The sequence below is a fragment of the Pungitius pungitius genome, chromosome 4, assembly GCF_949316345.1.
Source record: "Pungitius pungitius chromosome 4, fPunPun2.1, whole genome shotgun sequence".
Taxonomy (NCBI): domain Eukaryota; kingdom Metazoa; phylum Chordata; class Actinopteri; order Perciformes; family Gasterosteidae; genus Pungitius; species Pungitius pungitius.
Window position 1 is genome coordinate 22,386,161 of NC_084903.1, and position 10,727 is coordinate 22,396,887.

The 10,727-nt window shown below is 49.4% G+C and overlaps 1 protein-coding gene across 1 annotated transcript in view; it reads left to right on the plus strand.

The window, feature by feature from the left end:
* Positions 1-10,268, plus strand: part of LOC119197536 (protein kinase C-binding protein NELL1-like) — a 133,617-nt gene extending 123,349 nt beyond the window's left edge. The window contains exons 16-20 of the mRNA XM_037453942.2: positions 4,084-4,224; positions 6,922-7,115; positions 8,655-8,831; positions 9,114-9,341; positions 10,159-10,268. Coding sequence (XP_037309839.2) covers positions 4,084-4,224; positions 6,922-7,115; positions 8,655-8,831; positions 9,114-9,341; positions 10,159-10,209 — 791 coding nt within the window. The 3' untranslated portion in view covers positions 10,210-10,268. The remainder of the gene's footprint in view (positions 1-4,083; positions 4,225-6,921; positions 7,116-8,654; positions 8,832-9,113; positions 9,342-10,158) is intronic.
* Positions 10,269-10,727: the final 459 nt, after the last annotated feature.

The following is a 10,727-nucleotide window of genomic DNA, read 5'->3' on the forward strand; positions in this document are numbered from 1 at the left end:
GTAACACACACACACACTCCATCCCTGTAACACACACACACACACACTCAATCCCTGTAACACACACACACACACACTCCATCCCTGTAACACACACACACACACACTCCATCCCTGTAACACACACACACACACACACACTCCATCCCTGTAACACACACACACACACACTCAATCCCTGTAACACACACACACATACTCCATCCCTGTAACACACACACACACACACTCCATCCCTGTAACACACACACATACTCCATCCCTGTAACACACACACACATACTCCATCCCTGTAACACACACACACACTCCATCCCTGTAACACACACACATACTCCATCCCTGTAACACACACACACACTCCATCCCTGTAACACACACACACACTCCATCCCTGTAACACACACACACACACACACACACACACTCACACACACTTTAACTCTGGAGCCATGTGTTTAAATGAACTCTGGAGAAAAGGACAGCCATTTTTTCTTCTCTTATTCTCTCATCTGTCCCTTCTCTTCCTTTAATTGGTTCACCTCTCCTCCTTCCTGCATCTTTCTCTCTCTTTCTTCCTTCCCTCTCTGTTTATTGTCTCCTCGTGTGCTCTTTCCCTTCCGTTCCCGGTCCCTTCTCGTCTTTCCTTTCCACTCCCATCCGTCCTTTCCTAATCTCCTTCTCATTCCTTTAACCTCCTCTCCCGCGTTGTCCGTCCCGTTCTCTCTACTTTCCCTCCTTCCCGTCGCTGCCTCTCGCCTTCGTCATTGCTCCTCGCCATCACCTCGCCATCTCTCCCCTGCTCGCTCTTCTTGATGGTTTTCTCTCATTTCGCTCCATCCTCTCCTCTCCTCTCCCCCTAAGCCCGTCTGCCTCTGCGGCCTCTTCTTACCGAGGTGATAGACCAGCTCTCGCGAAGCACCACAATTACAGGTCAGCCATTCACAGCGGGTTACCATGGTTTTCCTTTTACCAGGTAACACTTTTGGTTGGTGCGCGTTGCTGCAGAAGTGCCGGAGTCGGCAGGTGCGCCTGTCAGACTTCTAGCCTGTGTGAGCAGCGCTGTGGTCCCTCTGGGACACGTCTGCTCTTTGTGTTGGTGGTGGATAACGCGCTGTCGCACCTGTCAACGCGCGCCGCACATCGCAGTTGTGGGTAATATACGCGAATCGCTTATTGGTCGACAGTTGTTGTGCAGTGTACAGGGAAACTTTTTTTGCAAACATCGGGCCCCCAAATCAACAAACACAGTATTAGTTCATTGCTAATTAGCACAGCAATGAAGGGCTTTCTGAAGGGAGGCGTTCTCGTAGAACGCAGCTAGTTTTGATTTTGCAGATGATCCTTCAGCAACCCGAGCGGGAGAAAAGCGTCTCCAATGACGCTGCGTTTGTGTGTCCAACTCCTCAGTGTTAAAAAAAAAAAAAAAAGAGGACATTTCACTTCCAAAGGAAATACTTTGCCCTTTGAACTCGGCGCAGACCTCACATTTGCGAATGTCCGCTGAATACTGACGACGAGCTTAAATGCAGGGTCGCAACGAAAAGAGCAGCGCCGTGGCGTCTGCAGAATGGCCGAGGTGCTTCTCTTTGAACCCGCTTTAGAGAGGCTGAGCGGAGGAAGCACACTACGCCGAAGAAGATGTGCAGAAAAGCGAGGCAGATGGTCCGTGCCGAATGCAGGGAGTGTGAAATGTGGACTCGTCCTCCCGCTAATGAGGCTCCGCCCCGAAGGCCCTGTGGCCGCTGCACTTGTCCCTTTTCATGTCCGCGTCCGTCCCAAGTTGTCCACAGCACTTATCTACGCATGCTTACAGAAGACCGGGGGGATTGGATACTCTATATTCGCTGCGTGCTCACACCTGAGCGAGATCAAGCCGTCATTTAGAAGACAAAGGGACGCCTTTTTGTTCCCGCCGGACAAAAATAGCAGCTTTAAATGCCTTCAAACGCTGTTGGGAAGATGCTCCTGGAGCCTGTTTGTGTGAAAACACAATCTTCCTAAATGAAGATGGCACAAGCTGAAACTCTGAAGTCTGAAGAAGAGACGCATCAACAAAGCATCAAGATCAACAATACGCTGTTTATCGCAGCCTCTCTTTCCATTTCAGGTGAGCGGAGCGAAGATAATTGTGCATCACAGCAGCTGAAATAATTACCTGTTGACAGAAAGTCAGGTTTAACTATGGATTCTAGACATCGTTTGCATTAACTGTCGGTCTACTTTGATGTTTCCTGTCAGCCTGTCTCTGCATCTTCCATCATTCCGCTGCGCTTCCTCCCCTGCGTAAAAAAGCACTGCAGCTCAGTGGGAGGTTAAGAGCATCTAAATATAAAGTGGATTCTTTTCACTGATCTTTTTATCCTCCATTTGAACCGGATCCACCGCGGGATCCTCGAGGTTTTATTTCATGAAAGGATTAATAAAAGCTAAGCAGCTATGAAGGCCCCCGTTTCACACAATGTGAAAAACCTGATTCTTCTTTGTCAACAAGTCACTGCGATGAACGCACCACCCTGCTCTACACATCTGGAATGTGGAACATGCATGCATTTCACTGAGATTTAACTCGGATAGATCCCTACTAGAAATGTCAACCTTTCAAAAAACACACACACACACACTCCTAAGCTCCTTCCTGCTCTTAGATGCTCTTTCATCTCTGTGTCAGATGTTTGATGTGAGGCAGATGTGGACAGGTGAAGATGTCGGCCGTTGTACACTCTTGCATTCATTCGTTCGTTCATTCATTCGTTCATTCATTCGTTGCAGCTGGTCTGTGGTCACTTTGATGCAGCAGGCTGCTCATTTAATGCACACGGTGGTTGTTTCTGTCCTGAAACACATCGCTGTTGATGCCCTTTGTGACATCTTCGGTTGTTTCATTGGTTTTCGGGGTAATTGTGCGACGCTCGGCAGGGTGGAGGATACTCCCCAGGGTTCGGGGGGATTATCTGAACTGGATTTACTCCCATTCCAATAAAACTCTTGAGTTCTTCACAGGGCTGTCTCAAAGTCTTGATGTGTGCCTTTTTGGCAAAATCCCTAAATTGGTCAGAAGGGAAGCACAAAGCAGAAATAATAATAAAAGTAAACAGAGGGAAATGTGCTGCTCTGCTCTCCTTCCTGTGGCTGTAACACGGATAGATGGTAGTATATAAAGTCCCTTTTTTCAACATACTATTGCATGACTTTATTAGATTACTAATATGAAACCATTTGTACATGTTTGTGAACAGCCCTATATTATCCCTTCCTGTGGTATAAATATATATACACGTATATACATATATATATTTATTTAATTTGTTTTTTGTCAACGTATTCTCCTGTGAAGATGAAAGAATGATGGCAGGACTGAAGGTAATTATGATGCACTTTGTTGTAGCGGTGCCAAAGCCTCTTAGTCAGGATGAGTCCTGAATTATGGACAGAATATTTAGGATGAAAGGTGAAATGATTGTCGTTTCCTGCCTTCTTTAACACAACAGAGTTGTGTTAAAGAAGGCAGGAAACGACAATCATTCAAAGGAACATCTTCATTTGTTCATGCAAGCCGAGGCCGTAATAAAGGTACAACATTGGGAGTAACTATAATGTTTTTATTACATTTACAACGCATAGATTCATTAATAAACTAATCTAATTTTTTATTCATGATGATTTCTTCCGTGATCCAAAGCTGCACAAAGCCTTGTGCATCGTTTGCAGTGAGAGCAACGGATCTCAATAGTTGTTTTTGTTCTCTGAACCTCTTCATTCTATTATCCTAGAAACCTTTTAATGTAAATGTTGAATTTCATAAAAAACGAGAAAAAAAAGGTCCAATACTAAACCACGTGTTTCTGCTCCTTTTGTCCGCCGCTCTGACCTCTGACCTCGGAGCGTTTCGGTAGGACGTCACAGAGGGAATCTTCATGTAACAAGAAACGAAAGAAGTGGAATTTGGTTAAAAAGCCTTTTCTCCAATACGCCGAGACTCGTATTCACAAGAAATGCAGGAAATGCCAATAGTGTGAATCCCAAAGCGCTTTGACCGTTTTTTGTCCCCAGGACAATCACCTGATGTCTTGTGTCCTCCAGATATCGACGAGTGTGCCGAGGGCCTGATCGAGTGCCACAACCGCTCCCGCTGTGTCAACCTGCCCGGCTGGTACCACTGCGAGTGCAGGAGCGGTTTCCATGACAACGGCTCCTTCCTGCTCGACGGGAGCTCCTGCATCGGTGAGCCAGCGTGGAATTTGAAAAACATCATTAGAGCAGCGAGATACCTGCGCCTCGCGTTCGCTCGTCTGCATCACCGCCACTCGATGGTCCTGCTTTGTCTCATTTGTCCTTCCTTTGAGGAGAGAATGTAGACACGACCCCCCCCCCCCCCCGCCCCGGAGGATTGAGCTCACGGGGTTGCACGTGCGCCAATCGGGTCTTCTCGCCTTCACAGCTCGAGATGGATCCGCGGCGCGCGAACCCACCACACGTGCGACGCGTGGATGAAATATTCATGAGGAACACGCATCAGGCCGGCTGCTCGCCCACAAAGCCACAGACGCACCGTTAGAGGCGTGAAAGATCGTAACCGGCTCACCCACACATTCCACTCAATAATTAGCCATATCTTCTGGTTTGATGGCATTTACCATTACATTACATTTTTTTCACAATAGTAACGCTTTTAAAATATTTAATTGAAAGAATGAAAGTACCAAATGTGCTCTTATGCAGAAAGCCAAATATGATAGCATAGGATCATAATTATTAATTGTACATTATTTGAATACTAATTTGGGGCTGAATTGGGATTTAATGTGGTCTTAATCGGGGGGGGGGGTTGATGTTGTCTGATAATTTAACAAAAGTATAAATATCATACTGTAAAACTACACATGTTTAAGTAAAAGTACTGAAACATGAGCAATAGTTAATGTATCCTCTTAATTCAAATGTTGAGTTTTCAAAAAAGTTTTGTTTGAGGAACCTTTCAGCCCTGAAACATGATTTTTAACTTCCACTCAAGAAAAGCACAGATATGAGATGTTTTCTTGTGAGCCTGAGAGGGGGGGGGGGGCACCTCCACCAGTGGGCAGCTTGAACGAGTGGAAGTGGAACATCAGCGTTTCCCCTTCGACCCCTTTGCTTTTTTTCGGGGGGGCAAACGCGCTCAAACTCGACCGTGTTTTATCCGGCAGGTATTAAATCCAAAGATGTTTTACTAGTGACACAAAAGGAGAAGAGCGGGAGCGTCTCGCAGGTGAAACACAACAACAAAACGTGTGAAGTGACAAAGCGAAGGCGTCGAGTAGGTTTTGCATGAAGCGCTTCGGTTGGTTCTCAGTCCCTCAGAGTCGGGTGGGGGGGTGGGGAGGGGGGTTTTCACAAGGAAGTTCTTTGTTTATTTCTGGCAGAAATAAAGTTAACAGGAACACAAACTCAAATCATCTCATCAACAGGAGCTTGGGAGCAAGTAAGCCACACTGTTGATTAGGTTTTCTTGGTGTGATCAATCACTGTTTATCAGTGGATTCAAGTTTCAAAGTTCTCACTGTGTGAAAACGTCCATCCAGATGTTGCACAAATTCTAGCTGACCGGCTCATTGCTAATTTGCCTTGTAACCAACAGGCATCAAAAACGATAACGATTTACATTTCATTTGAGGAATGTTTCATATTTCACAACTCGAAATGACCGGGCTAAAAGTAGCATCACGCCTCCTCTGGGTCGGTCGCATTTTTCCAAGAAGGAGGCGAGAAGCCGGCTGGGGAAATAAGTACGAATGAGAGTTTAACAGGATTTTTCTATCCCGCAGAGCACCCCCCCTCCCCACCCCCCCCCCCCCCCCCCCCCTACACCCCCCTCCCTCACGCGCTCACCTCGCTGTCGTGAGTCGACCAGACACCAAGAAGCATTTCTGAAAATAAGAGTCTCATCAGATCCGAGTACGTCACGGCGCGGCGTCCGTGAAGGAAGGCGCCACGATGCCTCCGAGGTCACATGGTCTCTTTGTGGCTGTTTGGTGTGAAGGGTCCGAGCAGCTGACGCATGGGCCGCGTCCCCGAAAGCCCATTGACTCTGCCTCGCGCCTTGGGTGGGGGGGACGGGTGGCTTTATCAAACAGTCTGTGCATAGAGAGGAGGACGCCATGCACTCCACTGACGGAGTGAACCTTCCCATCTGCGCCGCCGCCGCCGAGACGCACCCAAGAAATATGATGTAAATACTGCGATGCTGAGCTTTTTCTGATGCGTCCTAATTGCCCACATCTGTCAGAGGGATTCTTCTTCTTCTTCTTGTTGTGTGTGTGTTGTGATGCACACGCACCGCAGGGTTAGGGCTTTTTATTTTGTAACGACACAAACAGGTGTAGTAAATCTTTATTTTGTATTTTTTTTTACCCAGTTGGATGTGCTCGGCTGGCTCCTCCGCCTGCGAGCGGCAGCTTGTGGTTTAATGCGGCGTGAAGAGCGTCAATCCTTCGCCAGCGGAGGTACGGCGTGTCCCACTGGCTGATGGGGGGGGGGGGGGGGGGGGGGGGCGGGTTCAATTTAGTGTACGTCGCAAAGAGCGATGCATTCTGGGCTCTGAGCGGTTCTCCCCCCATTTCTCTCCCCCCCCCCCGTTTCTCTCCGCGTGCCGCCGGACTCTATGCCAATTAGTGCATAGTCAAAGTGCATTGTGGGCCGCCGCGTCTCCATCTTTTTAAAACCTGCAGGTCGTCCACAGCTTCCCTCTCGCTCCGCTGTGCACGAGATGAATGAATGAACGCCTTTGGTAAGGCCGGCTGTCGGTGTGTGGCGTGGCGGGGGGGGGGGGGGGGGGGGGGGGCGGGGCCAATGTCAGCGTGCAAGAGAGAGACCATCGGACTCTTTTCCCCTCACATTCGGGAAGGGGGGGGGTTTGAGAAAGTTTGTGCTTGTGTCTTCCAGACATTGACGAGTGCGGTTTGCAGACACACACCTGCTGGAACGACAGCGTGTGCGTGAACCTGCCGGGGGGCTACGACTGCGTGTGCACATCTGGTCCGGGTTGCGATGGCGACTGCCCCCAGGAAGAGGAGGTCCGACGCAACGGAGAGGACTGGAGACCCGGCTTCGACCGCTGCGCCATATGTTCCTGCAAGGTAGGGAGGACGCGCTCTCATTTATTGATTATGGAAACAAACAAACAAAAGAAATGTGATGAGCCGGAGGCAGTCCGACGGCGGTTCAAGCCGATCACGCCCCACTCTGAAGGAGAGTGGTCCAAGCTGGAGTCACGGGGAGGAGGTATTGATCCGATTGGTCTTTGGAGAGTCGCGGCTCGGCGGGGGTCGGATCAATGGACGACTCCGGGGGTTATTTGCAGCGAAATGACAGCTGAGGGCCGCAGTAAATCCTACCATCACTGGGGATCGTGAGTCGTGTCACATGTGGAGATAAATGTCATGCTTAGCAATTTGTGGCATTCCAAAAATTAGCTTTGCTACAAACATCTTAATCATGTTTTTTTTTTTTTTATATTACCTTGCAATTTGGTATAAATATTTATTTACAACAATTCACAAGTTGTTGTGTGCAGAAATTGTCGAGTGCGGCATTAAAACCTTGATGCTCTGCTAACGATGACTCGAGGATCCACGACCTTTCGTGTGGTTTCATTCAGGTGCAACCTTTGATCGGTTGGTTTGTTGAAATGTGATTTGAAATCATGTGGACGTCAGCCGTGGAAAAAGATGAAGAGGTGCGCGACAGGGTGACGACAGTCAGAGCAAGAAGGGCTCTGTCCCCCGACACGTGACATAAAAAAAAGGTAGAAACTTAAGAACAAAGATGTTCTCGTCTCTCAACTTCCAACCAACGTTTTATTGGAAGGGAAATGAAAGGCAATGTTGAATTAAAGAATTAGATTTCACACTTTGACATCAATGATTAAAAAAAAAACTACCCTGGAGAGGAATCCCTCATCCAAAGAAGCAGGTCACAGCTTTGGATTTAAATAGAATGTCATCATAAAAACGAGAGAATGAGGCATCGGGTATTCATGCCGGGTCTTGTTCCCGCCATTAAAACCAACAGTCCTGCCTGCACTGTAGTGCTTCCCCATCAAGTCAAGGGCCATAAGTGTTAGGACCTTCGGTACTGGCACCCTGGGACCCTGGAGCAGGGACAATGTGCATCGATAGAACGCGGGCCTCCGCATGGCCCTTTTAATGGTGCCCGGGAAACATTTTATGGCGGACCATTGGTTTTGTAACAGCGATTCTACGCAGCCGTTTTTACATCTCCAACGCCAAGGCGTGGCCGTGCCAAACCACGCCGCCCGCGGCGAGCAGATGAGCCATGAGGCCAGCGCCGGGGACATTGTTTTTTCACCCCGCCAAAGTCCTTCTGCCGTCATTCATGGCGCTAATTAATTGATAATATAATATTGTTACTAAGATGCAACATTCAAATCCTCAAAGGGCATGCCTTCAATTATCTGCCTGAATTACCCAAGATGCAATTGTGAATCACATTTCTTTTTTTTTTTGCAATCGCAACACCTTCATAACAGGTGTTGCAGGATTGTACTTTTTTTGTACTGCGTGAGATGAAACGGCTCTGAAACAGAATCAGGAGGAGAACATGTGCTCCGGAGGACTACTGTGGGGACTTGACCCTGTGACCTTTGCCCTTCGCAGGATGGGCAGACGTACTGCAGGAGGAGACCCTGCGACTGCGCCGACCCGGACGAGGATCTGTTCTGCTGCCCCGGCTGCGACAACAGGCCCAGCAGCCAGTGCCTGGACCAGAGCGGACGCACGCTGTACCGCAGCGGGGCCTCGTGGCTCTACGGCTGCCAGCAGTGCCGCTGCATGGTCCGCACACGCACACACACACACACACACACACACACACACACACACACACACACACACACACACACACACACACACACACACACAGGGAGCTCAGAGCTCGGCGGCTCCGTGTGCGGAAGCCTCAGATAATTATCGCCTCACTTAATTAGAGACGTGGCAACAATTCAGCGTGCGAGCTGTGACTTCTCTCTCTCTCACACACACACACACACACACACACGCACACACACATGCGCCACAAACTCACCTTCCTTTGTTTTCCCCCCCCACCGCGCTCAGGAGGGCGAGGTGGACTGCTGGCCCCTGGTCTGCCCGGCGTTGGCGTGCGAGTACACGGCGGTGGCGGAGGCCGAGTGCTGCCCGCGCTGCGTCGCGGACCCCTGCCTCGCCGACGACCCCACCACGTACGACGTGCGGCAGACGTGTCAGGACCCGGCGGGCGCCGTCCGCCTCAGCGGGGACACGTGGCGTACGCCCAACTCGCCCTGCACCAGCTGCAAGTGCAAGGTAAGCCCCAAGCGGCGACCGCTCTGCAGCCATGTTTGTTTCTAACACGAAGTTCCGCGACAAATTTGTGAATTTGTACGGAATGAGTTGAGAATAACGTACGCTCAGCTCAATTTATGTGGCGAGTCTGACGTGTGATGAGGACGTGCAACCTCCGCGATGACTACAAAGTAATCTGTTAGTCACAGATGATGTAAGGTGTATTTATATTTACCGGAAAAGAGCTAAATATGCAGATCACTGTGTCGGGAACATGTCCCCACGGCTCGTTTCATCTTCACACACCGAAAGTGATCCGTGCCGCAGTTCTGTTTTTAAGCGGCGAGGCACAAAATACCTGAATATACGGACTGTTAATTAGTGGTAGTTACATTCCTGCCTTCAGGTCGGCTGGTGTGATCACCGCACACGGCTAAAGCAAAAGCTTCAGGTCACTCTAAACTATTTACATATACAAATAAGGCATTCCATGTTTCAATTATGTGCTAAATTGAATACATGTATTTTTCAATCAAGTCAAAGGTTTTTATGGAGGGAATGTTAAGATAACTCTTGGTAGCACTCAACAAAACAAAAGGTACCTATAAAAGTCGGGGTAGGAATGATATAAAAAGCTCCTCTGGATGTAGAATTCAACTGAAGGTTCATGTAAGTCATGCATCACAATGAAGAAACTACCAGTAAATAGGGAATAAACTTGTACCGATGGATACAGGCTGCTTACATTAAGGAAACATGACGTCGTCTCTCCTGTCTCCTGTCTCCTCTCTCCTCTCTCCTCTCTCCTGTCTCCTGTCTCCTGTCTCCTCCTGCTCAGAACGGGAGTGTCTGCTGCTCGGTGGATCTCGACTGCCTTCAGAACAACTAAAGCTCCCCCTCGTCTCGCCGTGGGACCGCCACGCCCCCCCCTTCCCCTCCTCCTCCTCCTCCTCCTCCTCCTCCCTCCGACAACCCCCCCACCCCCCCCTTCAGATTCATCAAACAGACTCACGGACACATGTGCACGCCAGTGTGTGCGCACAGAAAACACGGACACGCACTGGACGGACCGGAGCCCCCGAGGCTGTGCTTTTAGGCCGCAAGTCGACAAACCACGAGGTGTGTGTGTGTGTGTGTGTGTGTGTGTGTGTGTGTGTCTCAGGCAGAGTCGCTCTCACCACAGTCACTTTGTTGTGCACGTGTCCCTGTGTTGTTCTCATTTGCCTGAATGTCTTGAGGAGGACTTTTTAACATCACGTCCCCAACACGCAGCTGAAACGGGTCCCTAGCTGATGGTAAAGTGGCTGAAGGCGCCCTGGTGTTTCACCACGTTCGGTTGTGACCACGACGTCTCTCGTGGGAGCGTCGTACGAAGGGGGAAGGCGTAGTCGACGTGACCTCACCCAT